This window comes from Manis javanica, chromosome 2 (genome assembly GCF_040802235.1).
Source record: "Manis javanica isolate MJ-LG chromosome 2, MJ_LKY, whole genome shotgun sequence".
In the NCBI taxonomy this organism is placed as follows: domain Eukaryota; kingdom Metazoa; phylum Chordata; class Mammalia; order Pholidota; family Manidae; genus Manis; species Manis javanica.
Genome location: NC_133157.1, coordinates 195610878 through 195636593, shown reverse-complemented (window position 1 = coordinate 195636593; position 25716 = coordinate 195610878). Strand labels below are relative to the sequence as shown.

At 35.3% G+C, this 25716-nt stretch overlaps 1 protein-coding gene across 5 annotated transcripts in view; it reads left to right on the top strand.

Annotated features, from left to right (window-relative positions):
- The window catches only part of CSMD3 (CUB and Sushi multiple domains 3), a 1174595-nt gene that overhangs the window by 980916 nt on the left and 167963 nt on the right, over positions 1 to 25716 (top strand). For 3 of the 5 annotated variants that reach the window (XM_073229982.1, XM_073229981.1, XM_073229978.1), the window contains 3 exons: positions 14012 to 14125; positions 14632 to 14727; positions 16322 to 16525. In XM_073229982.1, coding sequence (XP_073086083.1) covers positions 14012 to 14125; positions 14632 to 14727; positions 16322 to 16525 — 414 coding nt within the window. The remainder of the gene's footprint in view (positions 1 to 14011; positions 14126 to 14631; positions 14728 to 16321; positions 16526 to 25716) is intronic. The other 2 variants (XM_073229983.1, XM_073229980.1) reach the window with 1 other exon arrangement.

Genomic DNA, 25716 nt, shown 5'->3' with positions numbered 1-25716 from the left:
TTCCCCTTTCTCCACAACCTCACCAACATTTGTTGTTGTTTATCTTTTGGATGGTAGCCATCCTTACTAGTGTGAGATGATATCTCATTGTGGTTTTAATTTGCATTTCTCTGATGACAAGCGATGTGGAGCATCTTTTCATGTGTCTGTTGGCCATCTGAATTTCTTCTTTAGAGAACTGTCTATTCAGCTCCTCTGCCCATTTTTTAATTGAATTATTTGCTTTTTGTTTGTTGAGGTGTGTGAGCTCTTTATATATTTTGGATGTCAACCCTTTATCGGATCTGTCATTGACGAATATATTCTTACATACTGTAGGATACCTTTTTGGATGCGTTCATGGATGTTTATTTTATTATATTCTCTACTTTGTATATATTTGGAAATTTCCATAACAAAAAAATCCCCACTAATTTATACTCCATGTGAGAATATTTTCCTGACCTAAATCTGTCTGTCCTAGTTGGGACTTAGCAGATATTTTCTGCCAGATGTGTGGGAAAAAAATCTGAGGAATCATTAAGAAAAACACTTATCCAGATTGAAATTGAGTTAAAAATGAAAGTATTAATAAAATATTGTAATGCTTAAAACTTCTAATTTTGCTTTTGTTTTTCAATTCTTTTAAACATGTAATAAAATTGCTTATTGTGTTTTTCTTGATTTTATTGCTTTTTAAACACCAAATTAATTTTCAGCTGTTGGGAAATGTTACAACAGCAGAATTGCAGATAAACTGCTGGCTTGCAATTGAACAGATATTTGCTCCTGAAACAATTAAAGAAAATTAAACTGTATTTGCTGTAAGAGAGCTTTTTATAACGCCTATCTATTTAAAATATGTCAAGCAGGCAGTTTTGAAATTTTGCTGGTAAGCAAATAGTCACAATATACACAGAAAGCCAGCTCAAGAAGGCTGAGAATAAATATTATGGGTTTAGTCAGTAAACTGAGTTTATGGATTGACAGAAGTATCACACAGTAAATTGTTAACAGGAAAATAAATTAGGATTCTGTTTACTATTAGGAGTTCAAAGCTGGGCTAGATTTTTAGAGCTGCTCCTTGCTGGATAAACAGTTACTATGGTCAAAACCATGAATTAAAAAAAAATAACTTAATTTCCTTATTATCACAAAATAGCAATAATAAGATTTTCATATGTGTATTCAGAGCCACATGGTCACATTGTACTCTTTGAGCTGCTAACCTAACACTTCTAGATTATTTGGTTTCTAGCAGGATTGGCCCCAGCACCTGGGGTGGAGGCAAACTTCTTGTGTGAAGATTTTAACAGCCCCTAGATAACTAACATACAAGTCTCATGACTCACCTTATCTAAAATGCTGTATTAAGGAAAAGAATTATATATACTAGTGGTTAATTGTTTGTTAGTTGTTATTGTGGATTAATTGTTTACTAATATTGTAATATAATAATAGCTATGAGTATATGGAATCTAACTGATACATAGAAAATATGTTTCCAAAATATTCTCAATTATTATATTAATTAATGCAACTTTACCCAAACTTTTTCAGTGCTAGTTGATGTTTCAAAAATAAGTAGCATACTAATTTGATTTGGGACTGATTTTAAAAGTTCTGCCTTTTGGTGCTTTTGAGAGCAAACTGTCATAGTATTTAACTTGTATTAATATATATATATAATATATATATATATATATATGGATCTTTTATGAAATTGAAGTTTTAACTGGATGCCTTATAATCATCTTTAAATGAGAAAGCTTTTAAAGTTAGGAGGTATTCAGGTGACATAATGATCCTAAAATGTAACCTTGGAACTCTTTATATGAAAAATAATTTCACAGCCAGAGTATGTAGAGAACAAAGCACTCTGTATGTGTTAATTTTTAAAGGGAGTATTTTGTGCACATGGGCAGTTCTACAATATTGTCTTGAACTATTCATATGAGACTTTAGTATGAGGTAAAAGTCATATAAAGCAAAATGAAAAAAAATTTCTACTTATGTCACCAACAGTAATTTTAATGCTTTCACACATAATCAAGTATAGTTCTAAACACATCTTCGATTTGAATCTTCTGTTTTGCTGGTAGTGTGGGTGCACATGGGTGTTCTTCTGTGCTATGTTGGTGCATAAAGTGGAGGCTAAGGGAAACAGGGGAGACTTCTTAGAAAATTAACATGCAACCAACCAGCTGAGTGCCTAATGTAATCAAATGAACCCTGGACTGCGAAAGAATGTGTAAATTCTGCAAAAGGAGTGTCAAGCATGTTGAGAATCAAGATGAGATCTAATAGAAATTTGTATTTTTATATTCCTGTTTCTGTCCAGACTCCCTTCTGTGTGGAACTATTTCTTTTGTGATGGAGTTTTAATGCCTTTGTAACAGAAGGACACAAACTTAAGATAAAGGGAGCAAACAAAAATAAAAGTAGACTGCCCTCTCACCTTTGCTCCCCCTTTCTTTGCCCATGTGGAAAGCTGCCAAGTACCTTTTCATATTCCACCCAAAAGGATGGAATGTAAAATCAAGTAGTTAGAGAAGTGCATGTTTATTTTGACATCATAAGACAAATGAACCTTGATTAAAATAGCTGAAATACTCTTCTAACCCAATCACTTCTATCATTTGTTCTAAGTACTCATGTATGGAAAACATAGAATGAGAAAAGATATGCTTTTAAACAGGAAAGGGTGATTACATTTTTCCTATCAGCAAATTTTCTGATTGAATTAGTAGCATATTTATTTACAAAGCTGAGTTATTAGTAATAGTAATTAATATATATTATGTTTCAAGCACTGTCCAAAGTTTTACAAATATCAGTGTATGTAATATTCACATCAATCCTACCAGGTTAAGTATTTTTACTATTCTCTATTTTGCAATTGAGGGAATTGAAGCATAGAATGATGAATAACTTTCCTGTGTGACTCAACCTGTATTCAATCCTAGAGAGCTCAATTCCAGAACTTGACTTTAACTCTTCATTAGTCAGTTTTCACTTATTATTTATGGGCATTTCAGAACCATGGATTGGTCATTTAAAAATGTAAGTCCTTTTAAATCAACTCAGCTGCAAATGCTAACAGTCTTTAACCTGCTTTATCTATTCTGTCTTGGAGCAAAGAAACCTTGTTCCTTGGAACCATAGTAAAAAAGGCACCACTTACTTGACTACTAAACTCCCACTGCCCAGAGAGACCTATTGCCCTGCCTTCTTCCACCAAATATTTGAATCCGTTTATGTCAAAGCAGGTTTGAATCAGACCAGAATTTACCAGAGCCTCTTAGACATTTTAATTCAACTATGCACCACCTTCCACACACGTAATGAGATGAGTTCCCATAGGCATGTCTATCTGAGACTGAGTATTTCTTTCTCACACCACCATACCATCGGGATATTCTGTGAATTTTTCCCTTAGGAGAGAAAAACAAAGTTGACGGAAACAAAATTGAAACCCTTCTTATTCGCATGAACTCAATTTTCATTTTTAATTCAGTAACTTGAATCCTGATCACTGAATAACACTAATCATGTCTCAGTTTGTTTTGTTATCTTCATTTAAAGTTAATTATTTGCTAAGTTAGCTTCTATGCAATATACTAGCTAATTTGACGGCAAACGAATTAAATCTAACTTCCAAAAGTTTCTGACTTGCTTCAGCAATGGTGGACTATTTCAGCAATATTCCAGAGTAGAGAAAAGAGAGCTTTAACTTTTTTGTTCTATTTATATTCTAAACAAATGCAGGCCCCTCTGGCACTAAACAATACAGTGGATGATGTCACACCTCTGGCACCCACTGTGTGTTTTTCCATGATGATACTTTCATAGGGACTGTTGATCTGCACAGAGTATTCTAACAGTTTAGCCATAGTGCTCTGGAGTCTCTTTATGCCATCCCAGGCACTCTCAGCAGAATGGACTGTCTCAGGAGTTAAATAAATGTGACCACAGGAGAAAACACTTAACAAAGTTTGGTGCAGAATAGTAAACAAATTCTTCTTGAAACTAAGTTATGAATACTTATACCTTGTAACTTTTCTCTGTAAATGGAACCCCACCTCTTTGGTTGGATATGATATTGAAAAACCAGATGTCAAATAAACCTTGTTTTATCTCAAAGAAAAGTAGCTAGCTACACATGATATCTTGTCTCATCTTAAGTTTATTTGCTCATTGGGGGAACAAATGAACTAGGACAAAATCTTAAAGTTCGAATAAATGTCTTACCAGTATGATCTAAATTATAGGTTTCCCCTATTTAAGTGATTTAAGCTGATTATTTGAATGATTTTTTTAAAAACCTGAATTATAGATTTTTTAAAAATGCAGTCTGAGACTTCCCCCACCCCACCCAACAAATGTTGCCCATTTGAGGTTGGTAGAGGACTTGCTTTGAAGAACAGACTAAATGGTTAGCACAGCAGTAGTTTGCATGGAAAGATGTACCCAGTGTGCCCTGTTGTTACTGAACCAAACAAACCTGAGTCTGTCCAACCAAAACACAGCAAAACCAAGTATTGACATTGTGATGTAATGAAAGTGGGTGTTTATTGCAGGGTGCCAGTCAAGGAGAATGGGTGGCTAATCTCAAGGTCCCAAACTCCCCACAGGGTTACAAGCAAGGATATTTAAAGGCCAAATTACGAGATTGCAGGTTGTGTGATCAGCTTGTGCCTATTATTCTGATTAGTCAATGATGAGGTGACAGGGCATTTCAAGTGTTTGTAGCTCTGGGCCAGAGGGGGTTCCCAGCTCTGGGTAAATTCACTCTGGATTCAGTGAGACCAAAAAATGACAGCGGAATGTCAGGGGATGGGGTAAAAGTGTTTATACAAAGCTTTATGCTTATGGTGGCAGTTCAAGCACTAGAATCTCATCTGCCTCTGAGGTAGTGTATGTTCAGTAAGTCCATCTCGATCTCTGCCTCCGGTCCAGCCTCTGCCCCCAAGCACTGGGCAGAGCTCCTTATGTGGCAACACAGGCAATAATGGCTTATTGCCAACATGTGTGCAAGCATGTGCCTGTGCAGTAGGCTAAGTATTACATCATTGCCTGTGCACAGTGGATGAGTAGATCAGGATCAGGTGAGGATCCTGGCCATGGAACCTCCATTTTCCTTCTAGTCCACCCCTCCAGGATTCTCACCTCACAATCTATGTGCCCTTAATCTTCTGTAATGGTCCCTGTACAAGAAAACTGGAACATTGTAACCAGATTTCCACAGCAACAACAGAGGCCAAAACAACATACAGATAACAATAGAAATTATGATGGTGATATACATATAACAGCAGAAATTATGATATTTGTCCTGAAGACTGAGGAGATCAATTGCTATAATTCCAGCCATGTTCAAACCAGTTCTACTACATGAGTTCACCACTCACACCTTTCATGGGAGACCACTAGTGCAACTGGTAGGGAGCTCCATGCACACCCAGCAAGTAGCAGTTTTTGCTTGGTTGTGTGCCCAATCCATAAAGACATTAGAGGAGATTATACTTAAGGGTGATAAGACATGTGTTTTAATGACACCAACATAGCCAAATCTTGTCTATAAGGTAAGATGCATGCAAGAGAGTGGTCCTATTATAGGACCATGGCAGGAAGGGGATCCTGTCCTGGTCTAGTATACCATACCTTTATCCCTCTCCCAGTGGGGTTACTGAGGGGCCTATGAATAGCGCTACTGGAGTCATATGCACTGCTCATATAAAGATAAAACAAAAACTCCCTGGTAAGATGCTTTTTAGCTTCCATCCCTTTAGGGTACACAACCATGATCTTTGGGGGCCTTTCTGCTTTTACTATAGGAATGCATAGGAGGGTAGCCTCCAGGCCTTGTCCCTAAGGTACCAGGAGGGCCAGCCATTGCTGGTCCATGTGTTGAAACTTCCAAGGCTACATCCACTGAATAGAGTCTCTGGGGTTTTTGTAGTCAGTGCTGGCAGCAAGATTTATTCTGGTGACCAAACCCTGGCTTCAGTGATTCCTCCTTGGCTTGTATTTGCCGTTGTATAGGGGAAACAGCAATGCATGTTAGTACGTCTGACAGGGCTCAATGCCCACTTCTGGGGCTTCTCATTCAAATGCTGTGGCACTTGTCTTTAAGTGGACTGACCAGCCCTGTAGACTACTGGTGTCTGACTTCATAGCAGATTTCAACAAATCATTTTACCTCTCTATCATGCCTGTCCAGTAGGCTTATTTGGTACATGAAGCTTCCACTTTACCACTTTATCCCTAGTTGTTACATGCATTCTTGTAGTGCATGTCCCATTAAGTGGGTACCTTGATCACTCTCAATTACCTGCAGTTGGCCTTAGGCCACAGAGATTTGCTCTAGGACTCTTTTGGTTGTTTTCTAGTCTTCACAACCCACAGGAAAAGCAACCGAGAGTCCAGTACCTGTGTCCACACAAGTCATGACATATCAATATCCTTCTGACATGTGCAGAGGCCCAATATAGTCTATCTGCCACATGACAATGGTTATCAGCCCCATAGCTATTGTCCCATGTCACTGTGAAACTCAGTGTAAGTCCCTCTTAGAGCATACAGTGCATTCCTCTGGGCTCTGCTGACTTCTTCAAAGGTCAAAGCCAAGCCCCACCAATGGGCAACAGCCCACATTGTCTTTTGCCCACATGCAACAAACAATGATGTAACTATTGTGCCACATCAGAGTCAGGCTTTCCTTCTAGCCAGCCTACCTGCACCAATTCATCTGCTTCATAGTTTCCTCAGGATGCCAGTGGCAAATGACCTGTTACATGATATACTGTAACTGCTTTAGTCTGACCACAGGCCCATAAGTCTTGCCAAAATTCTTGCCCCCAAAAGGGTTGATGACCAACCAACTAGTAACCATGGTACCATTTCAGTAGCCACAGGGTTAAGCCCCAATAGCTGGCCCAGCTGTCAGTGCAGACAACTATAGGGGAGGGCTCCTGGGTGATCATGAGCCATACTGCCCTCAACTCTTCCCACTGACTGCTCTGCCCCTCACCATCTTCCATCCATATGTTCTCAGTCTTAGGATAGAAGGCTACAGCACTCCATTTCAGGAGTTGCCCATGGCTGGAGCCATCTGTGTACCATGCACCTTTGGGTATAGGGTTTCTTCCCTCTCAATAAGGGCTCTTTGCTACTAATGGTTCTAAAGTAAATTCTTCCTGTCTTTCACTGGTATATGTCACTGGCCCCAATAAGTGCTAGAGATATTTACTCAAGACACTAGTAGAAAGAGTTCTATGCTCCTGTTGGTATGTGCCCATTTGGCCAGTGTAAGCATCTATGCCATGCCATTCCATGGCTTTTGGGTCCAGTCTCATACCCACCCTGCAGTGGGAAAGGTAGTTATTACCTTTATCAGGCCCATTTCAGTGATGGCCTCTGTAGCCATCAAGGCATGGTATATGGCAGCCAATTGTTTCTCTATTAAGGTGTACAATATCTCTGCTCGTTTCCACAACTGTGACCAGAATTCAATAGTTGGCGAGTTCATTCAAGCTACTGCCAGAGGCCCCAGCCATACCTATCTTCAGTTGCATGCACATCCCACTTGCCAGGGCCCTGATGGATCTCACACTCAAGGCCTGCACAGCTTTGATTACCCACTTTGCAGTGGCAAGGGCAAATGCACATGTTTCATCCCATTCCTACCTGACACCTTTTCATATGATGTATGGGCCTCAGAATTTGTTCCAAGTGCAGGAAAAACTCTCTCCAGTAACCTAAAAGACTCCCAAAATCTTATAATAATGTCACATGTCTGTAAGAGAATCAGAAGTTAGCAAAACATCATATACAGTATTAGATGCCCTATTCCCAATGGGATTCGGGATTGTTTCACTCTGATAACCTTACCCCCATTTTCATCTATAGTACCTGGGGTCCCAGTGTTTCCATAAATCAGTGAGCATTCAGCTCCTCTGTCTACCAGAGCCAGGACACATTGTTCACTCACTGGCGACTAATGAAATGACATTTCAGCATGTGACCTCTGGTGGTCCCACCCAGTGCTACAAGGTGGATGCCTTAACCCTTCCCTCAGTCAAACCATATCGCCCAGTCATTTTCCTGCAGGGGTCCAGGCATGGTTGGCACACTCTCCAGTAGAAGGTCCTACAGGCACATGTGCCAGACTTGTAGCTTTGTCTCCAGATTCCATTTCTTGGTCCTTGCCTTAACCAACAGCTGAAACCACTGCACAGCTTCAGTTTTTGCCAAAGATCCACTAAGATTTCATTTGACTTCCCATCCAATTTCTCTTTGTCTGCTATTGCCTTTATCAGATCAGCCCACATCTCCTTCCTCGTGACCTTCACAAGGCCCTTTGAACTCTTCCTCTGAATAGTGGACCACACTCCCTTCTGTGCATGCATCACTTCAGCCTTCCCCAAATTTGCTGCAGTATGGGTAACCTCGTTTATGGTTTGCCATAAATGAGGGGCAAAAAATGGCCACTAAGGGCCCAAAAAGGGATGGGGGAACCCTGTGCTGAATTATGTCCCCCATCCCTGCTATAAACAGCTCCTCATCTGGGCCATTATATACTGGGTTATATATTATATTTTTCATCCCCAAATCCAGTAACACCTGTTGGAGCTTGGCATATGTTTGCCATCTAGCAGGGAAGCTAGATCACCCATTTTGGGCCGTATAGTGCTAAGTGCAGCCAGAAATTGCTCAAAAAGGATATAGTTGCCTGGGGTCTGATATGCATTTTGTAATCACTGCTGCAAGGCAGGATGAGTTGTCAAGGAAGCCAGCTTTCCCACTCTAACCCAGACAGAATAATCCCATCCACCCCACAACCCAAAGGCACAGGAGCCAGGCCAGAATGGACTCCAAGGGTTTCTTCTGAAACCGGGAGCCCAAATCCACCAGCTCCACCTGTGTATAGGGGCAGAGCATGGAGTGCTCCACAACTTGGAGATGGGGCTGCACCTCCTTCAGAGAAATCTGCAGTTACTGTGTCTTTATTTTCTTAACTACAACTGGGTGGGATTTCAGTAGAGGAAGAGGTGGTGCCTCATGCACTGCTCCACCTCCTTGTTCTCCCTGGTATATCTCCCACCACTTCTGGAGCTGATGGCAAATCTCTCATCACTCCACAGAGTGCTTCCTTCTCAGTCACCACTACATCTTTTACCTTCTCCCAGTGCTTTGCAGCAATGCCATCTTAATCTTCAACAAATCTTTTACCTTTTCCACATCACCTTTCAGCCTGCATTCTCTTGCTGCCTCTTGTGCTTCTCTCAGGAGTACATCCTTCTCCTTTATGACCTTTCTTTATACTGTGAGAAATAGCCAACCCATGGCACTCACCACCACATGGACATCCTGTTTCTTTAAGGATTTCCTAATCTCACAGAGGGCCTCTATCACTGCCTCAGGTGTCTCCTCCACCTCCTCTCAGTACTGGGGAGGGGATAATTCCTCTAGGAAGATTGCCACCTAAGACCATATGCTCATTTGGGGATACCCAGGTGCCCCCCATCCATAGGGGCAGCCCACTGAAGTACCTCTCCCATGAGGGCAGCTTGTTCCATTTTTGGTCTGCAGCAAGTCCTCCTTACTAGGCCAAAATGTAGCTATGGGACGGATGGAGTTCCCAGCTTTGGGCAAGTTCATTCTGGATTTGCTGAGACTGAGAAATGACAATGGAACATTGGAGGAGGCATTAAAGTGTTTATATCAAGCTTTATTCTTGTGGTGGCAGGCCAAGTGCTAGAATCTCATCTGCTTCCTGAGAAGTCTACATGCAGCAAGTCTGTCTCCATCTTCCTCCATTCCAGCCTCTGCCCTGAGCACGGGGCAGAGCTCTTTACATGACAACACAGGCAATGGCTTATTGCCAACATGTGTACAAGCATGTGCCTGCACAGTAGGCTAAGTACTACATCATTACACATGCATAGTAGGTGAGTAGATTAAGATCAGGTGAGGATCCTGGCCATGGAACTTCCATTTTCCCTACAGTATCTTAGTCTTCAGTCTTCTAGTTACTTCCAATCTAAGGTCTGCATGGTTATGGTCAACAGGTTGGGGTCCTACGTTCCTGCAAAATATCTCAAGGATATATCAGTTGAGAGTTTATCTATGGCCTTGAGGGGGAACTTAGAGTTTTGTGTCTGTTTAGTTTGCTTAACTTTGGTTTGCAAACTCCCCTTTTCTTTAATCTCTACCTATCCAGTCTAATTCCTATACTTTGGGTTATAATTGAGGAACTTGGGATTCTCTTTGATTTATTGATGAGGTTTCTCCAAAAGGGGGCTACCTGTGTGGTTATACTGTTGTTGGTTTATAATTAATTTAGTTGGCTAATCTGGCACCTTTTCATAGGTGAAGGTAAACTACCATCCTGCATGATCACAAATATAATTAATAGCATCTGAGAGCAAGAACCCTCTCTGTACTGGTTAGTTTTTAACCCCAGCATTTAGCTCAGCTCCTGGTACATCATAGAACAGAATCAACAAATGTTAGTTACATGAATAAACTGCATTCCAGTATAAAATACATGGGAACTAAGAGGCTCAGAAGTAGTTTCAGGCAAAATAATAGATCATTTGCACAGGTTTATTTGTAGGGTTATTTTACCTGTTTATTTCTGCCTTACCAGCCTTCTCTTTTCTTCCTTTTTTCTAGCTTGCAATAATACATATAACGTAAACATGAATTTTTAACAACAGAGTTAAAAACATTATTTTAAAAATCTTTTATGCTTAAAGAAGGAAAAAATTCACTTACAGTGGTATTTCTCTTAAGAAACAGCTTAGTGTTTTTAGTCTACAATAACAGACTGAGAGCAAAGTTCTTTGATATCTACTTGCAAATCTCCAGAAGAAAGGGAAAGGAGTTTGGAGCTGAGATGCAGAGAATTCCTTATCTCTGTTGGAAACTATGCAAAAGAAAATAGAGGCCTTGCTAATTACTCCTGATTAGCCCAGATTTTGGTGGGTAATTGTAATCACAGAAATAAAAAGGTGGTCCATGCACTATGTTGAGGTATCAGCATCCAAGTCAGTGTTAAAAGGATTTTTTGTTTTATTGTTTTTTTGGTTTTTAAAGAGGGCATAATCATGACTCCCATAATAATATAAAATAAACATGTATCATAAATTTTATTCAACTCATGAATTAATGAAGAACCAAATAAAATATATTACAGTAGTTCAAAAGAGAATTCAAATAACCAAATACAGATGATAGAAGATGATAGATGATAGATAGATAGATAGATAGATAGATAGATAGATAGATAGATAGATATAGATAGATAGATAGGATAATAATCCAGTGTGTATACCACAGCCCTAATAAACACAAGTGACTCAGAAAGGTGTGCTGGTAAGCAAGTCAGATGTCTTGCTTACCAAAAAACAATATCCAGTTATCTTTTGATCTACCATAAAGTATCAGAATTTTTTCCTACCTCAGTCTCAGCCATACAAAGGATGCATTTGGACACTCAGAACACTTTAAAAGCAGAAGACCACTGCTTTCTGAAAGTAAGAAAACTAAATAAAACATTTACAAACAGAAAATGGGTAAGCAAACACAAGGGCTACAACTTAATTTTTGAGATTTCTAGCTGAGAAGGGTTTGATTCCAGATTAATTCAAAGTTTAGTGAGGCAATACTCAACTTATAATTGTAGGAAATCTGTGCAAATGTTCTTGATTCTTCATGCTACAAACAACTTATTAAACATGTACTTTAAAATTTTATCTTTGATACATCTCAGGATCTTCTCAGGGTACTTTTTTCTAATAATGGCTATTTTTATTCTAAAATTTCCACTGGCCATATTAATGCAGAATTAGGTTGCAGTTAAAGAGGAACAGTTTACTGGTTACTGAATAATGCAGATTTAGCATTCTACCCCCTGACCCCCTACCCTTTCCAATTCTCCCCACCCTCACCTCAGAATTACTACAACAAATTACAGGCATGTTCCCAAGAATACTCAAAAGGGTATACCCTACAGTTTTCTCTACATAACATGATGCAAATATAATGTATTAAGGGGCATATCATTATAGTCTCAACATAGCCAATTTACAAGTGACAGAAAACTCTCGTCTATGTGTACAGAAGTAACAATTGTGAACTAGGGCTAAAAACAATTTTAAAAGGGCATTTCTTTTCTTTCATTAGAAACAGGTCTTGGATTACTGTATTTTAGGGTTTTTTTTAGATGTTGTTTATAATATAGTGGTTTGCCTGATATTGGGCATGTTTCCTAATGGAGTGTTTAAGATATTTAGGCAGAAAGAATTAATAGATACTGAATTTAAACATTTTTATTAATGACTTCCCAAAAAGATATAGAGAAAGAACAAGTTAACTGTCAAGAGCTTTGTCTGGTGATTAAACGAACATGATTTTGAGGGAAGGGGAGTGCTCTTGGACAGGCAGTGGCATCATCTTCATTATAATAGAATCTTTTAGACACATTTAAAAACAGATCATCCAAACACCAATCTAAAGAAATACAAAAACAGAAAAGAAAAATTTTCTCAATAGTTTTGGAGTATTTTTGAAATAGTTGGGCATTTGGTTGATAAATATATAGATCTTTTTTAAAGCTCTGATCTGAACATTTTCATCTGGCTTATAAATCATTAAAATAGTTGACTCTATGAGTCTGACTTAATAGAAACATACATTTGTTTTCATTATTCTAGGCCATGTTTTAAGGAGGATTATTTATGAAATATAGCACTTCGATGTTCAGGAATTATTCAAAACAACAGCCTATATCTGTGTTTATTTTCCTTTTTTCCTTTACCCCACAAAGAACTGGACTGAGATCACCAGCTTATTTTAAAGGGCCGAAAAAAACAACTGTAGCTTTGTTTACAGTAGTATTATGTGTATGTGTTCACGTGCAAAAGTCAGCATGTTTCAAATGAACTAGCCTGTCTTCACAGGACCACCGAAAGATGGCCATAACCTTAATTCAAGGTGTAAAATATGAAGAAGTTTGAAAAATAAATATATTTGTGCAATGTATCGTTTACAGTAATGTGATTTTGAATTTATAAATTACCGTGCTTTTAAATCATTAAACTTTTAAAAAATCATACACTTTTAAACCCCCAAATTTTTCTCTTCAATGAAATGCTGTAAGGATCATTTTTATTGTCCATTTCCTTTCTTAAAACACAAAACACAAGCTGATTTCTGCTCTTAAACAGGTTCTTTCTTTTATGTCACTGTTTGGGTAGTTTCTGCACACAAATTTAGTATATAACTAAAAAGAAAGTACAAAATAAAGTTAAAAGAGTCATTAATAAAGCTCTTGGTAAGTACTTCAGGTTTGTACTTACTATTAAAAAGCAGTCGTTTTGTAAAATTTTAAAATATCTCAATTGTTAAAGAATCATAAATAATATTCATTTTTTGGCAGAATATTAACAAATGTTCAGAATAATTTTAAATTGGAATGTGAACCAAACACTGTTCCTAAAAAGTGTCTTGCTGATATTTTTCCATTGAGACTATTATTCATAATGGAATAGCATTTGAAAACCAACTCCCCCAAAAATATCCCGAGTTAAAACTTTGTCTATCTCATATAAAAGAGGAGAAAAAAATTAGAAAAAGAGAAGAGAGTCACAAAGTGAAAAGAATCAGACTACCAATGGGAGAATCAAAACCTGATTCTAAAGTATTAATCACCAACCTTATGATTTCTGATCAAACTGATATGTTATATCCATTTAATTTATTTTTTAAGTAGTCTTCTTTAATTTTATTGCTTTTATACCATTGCAATTAATTTTATGACCTGAAGAACACATGTATCAGGCCTATGAACCAATTGGCACCTATCCTCATTTATAGGTTAAAAAAAAAAAGAAGAAATGACTATTATATTGTAATACTTTGTTCTCTCTCTCCTCCTCTTTCTATTTTTTGTTTTGTTTTGTTTTTTGTTTTTGTTTTTGGATGGTTGGTGATTTGTTTGCTTCTCCTGGTTCCTGTTGATCAGTGGTGTTTGGCCAGTTTGTATTTTTCCAGACATCACTCCACGATGTTGTTGAGGTGTATGATGGGCCAACTCAGCAATCTTCTCTGTTATCTTCCCTCTCAGGATCCCATTCAGGTATCCTTTACTAGAACTACCATGCATCAGTTATCAATTCAAGCCTGAGATTGATTGGTATTGTAGTGAAAGTTGAGATTTATGTCATCCATATTAGAAATAAGGTAAACTGTAAAAGAGAATTACTCTTTATTAAAAAAGAAAGAATAGAAACACAACAGTAAACCAAACGCTTTAGAAAAATATAGCCAACTATTTTCTAAGACTGTAATTAAGTAAATATAATATTTAGTCACTTAGTCTGTCATATTTAATGTAATACAAAATATTTAAGAATTCTTTAAAGAATAAGGCAATATGTATCAAATTATGCCTAAAGCCTCTGGTTAAAAGGTCACAATTGAAACTGAATCCAAAGAAAATATATTGTCAGTGGTAGAATATATTAAAGTAATTTGATAGAACATAGATTGACTTTTTACAAATGACAGTGTAAATTAATATGATATGTTAGGTTTACTGAATGAAACTATTTATGATATCTTAGTGTTTGTTTTGTTGAGTAGGAGAATCACTTCCACTGAGTTCAGGTAATCAGATCACAATTCGATTTACTTCAGTTGGACCAATAACAGCTAAGGGATTTCACTTTGTCTACCAAGGTAAGTGGCCCTGTAGCCTAGAAACACACTAAGGAATGATATCAGTTGCCATGCTGTATTCAGAGTTATTGAACGATGAGATCCTCATAACTATCTGGAAAAGATGAAAGTTGTATTTTATTAACAGTTTTACCCTCTCCCCTCCCCATCACTAGAGCACTTTTACTTTGACCAAAGTCATAAAAGGTCTTTTGCTTCCATCATCATTCTCAAGTTAATTGTATTTATTTTTTTGCTTCCTTCCAACATACTTTCAAAACATCTATTGTTTTTATGATAATTCTTCACCCTGTACATACTCTCTTTTCCTCATAGTCTAGCACTCTAAAGAAAAAATGGACAAAATTTTGTGCTGGTATACTTGTACATGTCAAGGAAGTCATTACTCTATTTTAAAATGTTAGTTTCTGTTACTCTCAGAATTCATACTTTCTTCATGGCTATTAAATATTTTTGTCCAATTGGAAGTTGGTTTACACAGTTTTTTCTCACCTTTTATAGACAATTTTCCAAATTATCATTAAACTATATTAAAAGTTATCATTTGGAAACTTTGTTTTAATTATGTATGATTATGTAGTACTCTCAAATGTATCTTGAACTTCATTCCTTAGAAATTTATGAACATTTGTGATTTGATATTTTGATATTATTGAACCCTGCTATCCCATTTATAATACTGGCTATAGTATTACAGTGTTTCATTTTTAATAACATTCCCTCTGTAAATAATATGTGGTATTATGAATTTAAAAAGGCACTATTACCAATTGAGTTATTGTTACTCAAGTCATACAAGAGGAGTCAATCTCTTTGGAATTCATTATATCATTGTTTGGGCCGTTGTCAAATTCTTCAATCCCATCTGTATGTGTTTTAAAAAGAAAAAACATCCTGTTATCATTCTATTTTACTAAACCAAAAAAAAAGAAAGTCACAATTGAAGGACACACCAAGCCTAAAAGCAATATCAAATTTGATATTGTATGATTATTAAAATAAAAACTTCTATTGTTGTTAATCTGTCTGACTTCTACTTAGCCTAAATCTAGTCATTGTCTTCATCAATAACAAACATATTTTCAACAACTACATTTGTGAACATGCTATGAAATTAGTAAAGTACTATGTTTACTTTTGTAAATCTAGGGTTTTAAGAACCAACTACTGAAGAAAAAAATTGTGACATTACCTTATGTAACTTGACACCTACATCTTTGAAGTTGGTATCCTATTTTGAAAAGAAAAATAAAATCCTTCAATTATCATCCCAGAAATTGATATTTGACTCAAACTACATTATTATATTAATGAGTTTGGTAAACAAAATATAGAAAAAAAAACCTGAGTTGATGTTATTAAAGGATCAAAAGTAAAAATGTTCTTTAAATCAAAAATCTTGATGACAATAGCAGTATTCATTTTAAATTGTATTTTATACTGTATGAACTTTCAGTTTTTATGTGTATTTATATTGTTTCTTCAAATGCTTATAAAAAGTGAAGTTGTTTGAAATCTGCTCAAATAGTTACATTTTGCAATCCACATTTCTCTACCAAATATGAAATTAAAATCAACAATTATTTGTACACAGCTGTTCCTAGAACAAGTTCTACCCAGTGCAGTTCTGTGCCTGAACCAAGATTTGGAAGAAGGATTGGCAATGAATTCGCAGTTGGTTCATTAGTTCTTTTTGAGTGTAATCCGGGATATATCCTCCATGGATCCATAGCAGTTAGGTGTGACACGGTGCCCAATTCCTTGGCCCAGTGGAATGATTCCTTACCTACCTGTATTGGTGAGTATATGTAAAGTTGTACGCTTTGTAATTGCACATATTTTGTATTGGAATTATTTATCTTGCATCTTCAGTATTTCTACCTCTGATCTAATAGTTATGCATTGATTCTTAAATTTTAGATACGAAGTACCTAAAAATGCAAATTAGGTTAGATATTTGATGCATTTGAGGTTTGGTGTAATCAATGAAAAATACCTTGTGTTGAATTGACTGGATAGTTTCCTCCTTTATTAAGTTTATGTGAACGAAAATATACATATTGCTAACAACACAGAATTCGAGTGTTAATCGCATGGGATTATTAAAATACATATTACCATTTTTAAAAATGTATGCAAAACTTTATCTGCCAATATGTAAAGAATTTCTGTGTCTTTTAAGGGTTACAGAAGCTGATTTTTTTTGGACATATTGTACTTTGGTATTAAAAGGATTAGAGAATGTGCATTAGGGAATAAATCTGTTTTTTCTTTTCTCGTTTAGTATATATATGTGTTAAAAATATAAAATAAGAAAATTTGCACTTTAAGTGGAATACTTATATAGGTAGCCAGAAATCTCATTGTTTCAAACCTTATTTCTGCAATACTATTTCTAATTTAAATTGGTAAACACAATATACACTTTCTAAAGTTATTGACCTTTAATGCTGTTAAGTTACATGAACAGATTAAAATATTTTCTAAACAATAAAAAAATAGTTTAGAATCTTTTAGTATTTCAGGATCATTACAATGACTTTTGGTTCTTGTAGAGTCCCATCAGTGTGGAAAATGTAGAAGGTTGAGGGGTTGCTTTCTTCTCTATCCCAAGAGTGTATCTGAAACTATTGTTTTTTTAAATACTTTTAACTAATTGTTTTTAATTTTTTTAAGTTTTTAATAGTATTAAATTAAAAGAGGAGTGACAAAACAATCTCAGGGTTTTAGTAGTTCTCTTGAGTTGAGTTCTCTCTCATTAGAAGTGATTTGGAAAATAAGAATAATTTTTAAATAAAAAATAAGCATAATTTTGTTTTTATTTAAGTAATCTCAATTCTCCACTTTTTGATAGAGAAAACATGAGTGCGTATACGCACACACATAATGTATACACTTACAAATATATAAAATTTATTTTTAATAATACATCTTGCCATTCCTGAAATAAATTACATGTATCAATTATTTTTGTTTTTAACTTTTAAAAAGATTTTACCATATTTTAATGCATATTTAGCATAATGCTAAATTATAGTTCATTAAAATAGATTTTTAAATTGTGAAACAATATGTAATGTATATACATTTCTACTAGGGAAGGAGTAAGGATAAAATCTGTTGATGTGCTCATAGAACAGTAATTTACATAGGATGTATCTGCTCTAGGTAGAATATCTTTTACCATTCAAATAGAACAATTTTAATAATTGTGCTGGGGAAATGGCATAAACTAAGATAACTGTAAATAAAAAGGGAGGAGGATGGTCACTTGATCGCTCTGGGAACTTTATATCGCCACTCCCCTAAACAGATACACCTAGCATATTCCACAGGGCATGTTTCTTACAACAAATATTTTAGTTCTGCCAAGACAAGAAATGAAATGTGAATTATTCTTTTATTCTCTTATTCATTGAGACCCACCTACAAAAATAATTCAAAACATTGGAAAGCTGTAACTGAGTCTTAAGCTTTATCATCTTTCAGCTAAATGCCACAGTATAGATATGATTGCCTTTTAATTAATGCTTTCTTTTTTGCCAAGTTCCATGCTCGGTAGTTTAAACATATATTTAATTTAATCCTCACAACAAACCTATGGAGAAGTTACTCTTAAGAATGTACAGATAAATGATTTGAGTGTTAGAGAGGTAAAACAGTTCTTTTTAAAGTGACATAGCACAGTAAATGGTGGAGTAGGCAGAAAACCTAAGTGATAGAGGAATGCTTCTTTTCAAGTTTTGTCTTATAAACTAATTGTTTCCTTACTCAATTTCTATGTCATATTTATAGTGTGGAATTTCTTACCCTATAAAAATACATTTTTGACAGTCAACAAGCGAGGGAGAATAAATAATGCAGACTTGATATTCCTCCTGTTTTATACTAAGCATAGAGCTAGGGTTAGTGGAACCAACAAATCTTCCCCTTTACATACTTTTATATTCTTATATAAAAGACAAAACAGATAATGTTCCTCCTTTTGAGCCACAATATATGTTTACTTCATATTCTTATAAAATAATAATAAATAAATTATCCTAAACTAAAGGACCATGGGCTGAAATAAATGTTCCTATATGTGAATGCCAAAATTAGTCATGCAATATGCATAAATTGAAAATTACATTGCTTTAAATCAGTTTAATAATTGAAGACAGACACATGATAACATTAAATCTCTTTAGCCTTACAATGGATTTTTAAATATTTCTCTATAAATATCAGGAATCAATCATTTCTTCCTCACGTTTCTCAGTAATTACATAACTTCTATGTCACTTCTAGTTTATGTAGGTATTAATAGAAAATATAAATACCATGTAATGGAAGGTAACTAGATAAGGAGATATCTTTATTTAGTTTCATTTTAATGTTGAAAATTCCTTCAAGATAATCATCTATTAAAAACTACTTAGAGTAATATGTAGAAACTCATAAACTAGCTCACTAGTCTTTAAATATCATTGAAAAAAATCTATTCCTCTATTCAGACTGCTCAAAGAACATACATATGCAAAGTATAAATCTATAAACTACTCCTTAAAGATTTTGTTTGTATATTAATGTTCTAATTAATAGGGAATAGTATGTTGTAGGTTCTCAGCATTAGGGTTAATTAAGAACTTAATTAACACTAACACTGACCTTAACACTGAATTGTGGAGTTACATGATCCTGGAAAAGTTATTTAATCTTTGATTCTCAATTCTAATATCAGTAACACAGGAAATTAAGAGAACTTCCTCATAGTTTCATTGTGGCTATTAAGTGATTGAAAGCGTTGGAATAATTCTTGGGACCTAGAAGTCACTCAATAATGAAGTTGTTTTTGTTCTTAATAAATCCTCCACCATGGAATCAGGAGGGAATACTTCCGTTCTGAAGGTGTTAGATCTAGAATAATGAATTTATATGCAGTGCTGGTAAAGGGTTTGATATTATTGATTTGTATGTGTTGATATGTTGGTTTAATAACACTTTAAAGTTACTTATTATAAATGTAAATATTATCTTCCACAGAAGCTTTCTTCATCTTGAAATAAAAGCTAAAAGCATGGATTCCTATCATTTTTCCAATTCTAATAATTCAGAGTTCCTTGAATGCAAGATTTTTCTTTGCAATTAAAATTTTTAAGAAAGACTTTGGGGGAAATATAATGACTATTTTCTTGAGAGTAATACTATTTAATAAAATATGCTATTTGAGGGACTGAAATTTTTTTCCACCAATTGGAACATTTAAGGACACATGGTTAAAGAGAAGACTTAAAACAATTGGCATTTATTCATGATTTCGTTTGTTTTCCTTGTTTGCACCAGTATAAAATAAAAATAAAGTTAAAATTAAAATAATGATACCTACAATTCTAGTTGGCCTTGAAAATATGTATTTCATCAGGTTTGCACTCTACATTTTCTTCTGACCTTGAAAAATTCAATCATTACAGTATCCAAAGAAGTATCTTTTCTTTTGTCTATGAATGTATAAAGGTGAGACAGGGTTAGAAGAGGAAAGTGTTAAAGGGAGAAATGAACTAACATTTAAAAAAAGGAAAAAAATGCAAGAACATTTTAGGAAAAGGAAAGGAAAATGAGAAATATTTTGTGAGATGTAGGTTAGAGAATAAGAACTCTAGACTGTGAACATAAACCACGTTTTGTTTCAAGCAGAAGAAATCTTCTATTTTACATGATTATTACAAAGCTTTTTCATATGTCAAATGTGTCAGTTGATTAATCCCAGTGTTTTTGCCATCTGAAATAAAAATCCTTGTAAGTAGAAGGAAGGTTATGCCATTTGATTATAGTCATCTCAGCAAGGACAAGAGCTCGTTCCAGACACTAAAACCTATCAGATACTTTCAGACCATGCCCTAGTCCATGGTTGGCATTCAATTTAGGAGTAAATGCTATTGTATTGTTCCCAACCCAAGTGGATTCAGCCTCACCTTGTATTTTAGGAGCAAAAGATGAGGTAACCAGGAAGTATTACAATCTCTCTGTCAAAAGTCCATCTATCTTAGGTCCCTTGGCTTTTTGGGAAATCTGTTACTGCATGTATGGAGAATCTTTAAGATAGAACACACTGCATCTTACTTTGCATTGGTTTGAAAGTGCATACCTAGAGATAGAAAATTGAATCAGATGACTTGTTTCCTGCCAAGCCCACATAAAAAGGACATATTACCTTATACCATTTTAAAAATAACATACACCTTGTAGAACAGGCGTAAAATCCATAAAATTAAATATATAACAGGAGAACATATGGGATCTGTGTGAGACAAGAAATAGAAAGATGATGATTGTAAATGGCACTCAGATGATAGCTCAGTTTAGGTGTTACCATTTGGTCCAACTGCTAATCTTTACATAAATGAAAATATACTTGACATTTCTATTTTTAACTATAAATTTTAGCTTCAAAATGATCTGAATAAAAATGGTTATGCCATAAAATATTCAAGTTATCTTTAAGATTCAAATATGAGAGTAAGTGTGGAGTTACTTAGGTTCCTTCAAAGTATTATCTTTAATTTGTGTTCATTTCAATATCTGATAATAGATAAAATATTAAGGCTTCAAAGACTTTGAACTTTCTATCCTTTCTGCTTGGAACTGGTATTCCTGAAATATATTTTGCATCATTTAATTCAAGTCTCCACCTGATTATCTTCCATGGACATCCTAGCTAAAATAATTTTCTTCCACCCATCCTCCATTCGTTCTCTATACCCTTACCGGCTTTTCTTTTTTGGCAACCACCCACCATATTACATATGGTTTCCTGTTTTTAAAAAATTTCTTAATTTTTCTTGCCCTCCTCTCCCCTGACACTATATTGTCTTTATGTTCAATCAAAAGAGGACCCGGCACTTAATAGGTGTTCAATAAACACCTCTTCACTTAGTCGGTTTTAGCAAGTAACTGTAATAATTTCCTGAATTACAGAGGTCAAACAACTAGCCAACTTCCAGTCTTAAGGCCCATGTGTTTTCAGTTTCACTCTTTCACCACATAGTGATGCTCTTGCTCACTTGCTTGCCTAGATGTCTACAATCATGTGCAGTTTCAAACTCTTCTGAGAATCCATAGGAAAGAAAATACGTAAAACACAAACAATAGATTTACGTGTTAAATAGGTAATTTTATTCTGAGAGAGAACAAATTTTCTATTTATACTTTACAGTTTAGATATAATCTTTGAGTCTATTTACAGGATTTTATACAGAATGATTGTATCTTGTCTGCCTTCACTGTTCATTTGAATGCTCAGTCAAACCAAGTGAGCATCCCACTGAAACCAAAAGAAAAGACCTTTTGCAATCCTAATGATTTCCATCTCAATTGTACTGTCTCAGTTTCACAGTTTTTATTACTGTTATCAGCACTTTCATATTTTTTCTGTCATTGTAAAACACAATAAAATGTTCAGTAATTTTGCAAAAACTGGCAGCTTATAGTTAAAATGGTCAAATACTAAGTTAGAAGATGGACAAATTTAAATAACCAGTATGTAAACAATATTTATTAATCTTGTAAAAATCTGCCATATCAAGTCATTCTTAGGTAAATTATAATAAAGTACAATACCTTGATAAGAACATTGAACTTGGAACAAATGTAAAACTGAAAACTATGCTGAAGACCAAGTTTTTATCTTCCAAATTTGACACTGCCGCACTTCAGATTTCTTAAAATTTTCAGTCTTATGAAACCCCAAGCTCTCTTATCTCTGAGAATTTGTTATTCAAATAACCCCTGCAACCACTAATAGAGCTGACAATACATGGACTGGGGCATAAGTACTTCTGTTAATGGGAACTATCTTTTGAAAAGCCCAATGAACCTGCGGCTTACTCCCCATAAGCAATAAGTATTTAATTAGCTGCTTATCCCATCACCCTTATCTGAGTTAGTTTTCCAAATCCTTTAGAGACTCAAAACTACTTTTACTGTATTGGCTCCATGGCAAAACCTGTCAATATCATCTTTTCTATGAGTGGGAAGCAATTGATACAGCATCTGAACCCTCATTCATTGATTCATCCATTCATTCATCCATTAGTGATGAAAAAGCTATTAAATATAATAATGAATACCAATTATTAGCACCTACAATTGTAGGGAGTACTATTAAGCATTATTTCATTTAATATTGACACCAACACCAGGAGGTAAATAAGATTATTATTTCTTTATTAAAGATAGTAAAATCTCTATGGTTTAGAGACAAAATCAGAATTGGGATTTGAACCCAGGCTGCTTAATTCTAAAGCCTGTTCTCTTAATCCATATATTGTATCATGTAATACTGATCAGACAGGAAATTTATAATATGTCCTTTTAAATATAGGAAACAAATATTAAGTCATAATACATAAGAAGTGAAACTTTGTAAAATGTGTGTGGTAATGTATGTGTGGGAATACTTTCATGGTAAATTTTGTTGGTAAAAAATTTAAATAATTGAAGTGGATTTAAACAAATATGGCTTGTTGAGGAAAATACTGGGAAAAAGAAGTGATGCAAAAATGGTGAAGAGATCTCTTGGAAGCCCAGCATATGCACAGATGCACAACCAGTCATGCAACAATTTATTCCTTGAGTAGTTACTGATGGCTTACCGGTTAGACACTATTCTTGGCACTGGTGGTATAGCTCTGAATAAGAAAATAAGATTCTTGCCCTTATGAAAAATTTACATTTTTAGTGGAGGGAGATAAAAAAATATGTTCTCTTCTTTCAGGCAATGGTAAGTACTATGGAGAAAAATAAAGCAAAGGCTGTTAGATGGTGAGAGTGACAGGAGTTGGGTTTGTAGAGGCAGAGCAGAAGTCAAGCAGTAAGGGGACTTAAAGAGGGTGGGAAGTTTGCATTTTCTCTGAGTTGTGTGGGAATTCACTGAGCTGGAGAGTGGTCTTAGTTTCTAAAAAATCACTGGCTAGTGTAAGAGGGTTAGAGGAGAAGTAACAAGACTGAACAGCAGACGGTCACAGTGGTGGAAGGGAGGAGTAGTGGCGGCTCGGGAATGGCATGGTCAGCAGTGAGAATTAGTGAATTGGGGATGTATCTTTAGACAGTGCTGACAAACTTAACTGATAAATAGAATGTAAATGTAAATGTGAACTTGAATATATGAAAGAAAAATTCAGATGAGTCCTAGATTTTTGGCCTGAGAACTAGGTGTATGGTGGTATCATTTACTGAAATGGGGAATAGTATAAATGGGGGAGAATTTCAAAATAATTGGTTTAGACATATTAATTTTGAGATACTTATTGCAAGACTCTGGACAGAAGTCACTAGAGGTAAACATATAGTTTTAATAGTATATAGATGACATGAAAATGGATGCCATCACTGAGGGATGGTGGTTAGCAAGAGAAGAGAAGAAAAGAAAAGATGTGTCACAAAGTGTAACAAATTGAAAAGATCTGAAGGAGGATGAGCTACAAAAAAATAATGAAAGTGAGGATAGCCTATAGTATAGAAGAAGAGCTGGAAAGTGCAGTATCCCGATGTCCAAGTAAAGAAAGGCTTGTGCTAGATGGACCTACTACAGTGGACAATAATTCCTCATAGTTTAAGTAATATGAAAATTCAAAGTTGAACATCACATCACAACAAGAATATTCTGGCCACTTTGACATAGTCATTTCAACAGAATGAAGACAAAAGCCTGATGCAGTGGACGGAGGAGAGAATGGAAAGTGAGGAAGAAGGGATGACTTGTTGCTGTAGCACATGGGAGAGCACCCTTGGGTGTAAAGGGTGGTTGACTTAGAATCTTGACACTACATGAGCAGAGTTCCACAACCAGAAAGTTGATGACTTCATCTTCTCAGCCTTTAGTCTATTGTAAGACATTAACATATTAAAAAAATACATTAAAACATGGAGTGAGCTATATACTATGATAGAGCTGTATGGAAAGCATTAGGTGCTTTGGCCTGCAGCGGAGCACTGAACACACGAGGGAGTCATGTTAAAGAGGTAACATGAACATTGAATGCCCATGAATAGTAGGTGGTCGCTATGTGAGGGAAGGATATACTAAGTCACAGCATTAAGAGAATATATTAGTAGGCTGGACTGAGATGGTAGACTGGGATGCTGAAGTTTGGGGAAATTATGTGTATATGACTCTGGAAATGTATTTAAAGGCTAATATAACTAACTATATTTATCTGTAGAATTAAGGCCTATGGGAGAATTTTGAAGAACTTAGGAGGTCCATGATATGATTAATGTAGTAACCTAGAAAAAAAATGAGAGTGAGATAGTGAACTGTCGGTAAAAATGGAGAGGAAGAGTATCTGTAAAGTATTTCTTTCACCTCAGAATCATCACTTCATCCATCACATTTTTTAAATGTGTTTTGGGGGAAAATCTCTGTTTTGCAATTCTTCCTTTTTTCTTGGCATGCTATTCTCAAATCATACAAAACTGTGTCTTTTCTCTTTAACAGAGATCAATTCTTTCTGACATATTTAACCTGAATTCATATGTAACCCAGTAACAGATTTATAAGAAAATACAACAAAAAGACTTTCTCTAAACATACATCATTACTTTATAAAAAAATTTATAGCCCTCTTTTGAGTAATTGCCCTGGGTCTTGCATTAGTCTTTGGAAGGGGCACAAACCTAATAATATTAACTTTTTAAAAATTACTATTACAAAAGATATATCCTGATATCTTACCATTATAGCCAGACTCAGGCAAATGGCCAAGGATCACAGTGCCATTTGCACCTAAAATAATTACAGTTGTAGCAAAGCAAAAGGAAGCAACTTATTGACTTCTTAATTCAAGCAATATGCTAGCTTTTTTAATGTACATTATCCTATCTGTATTTTTCTCAAAAGCGCTTTGAAAACAATTGCATTACCGTTTTCGCAGAGGAGAAATGAGTTGTTGAGCTTCTAAGGAACATGTCCAAACCATCACATATTTAAAAATTTTAAGTTAGGAAATG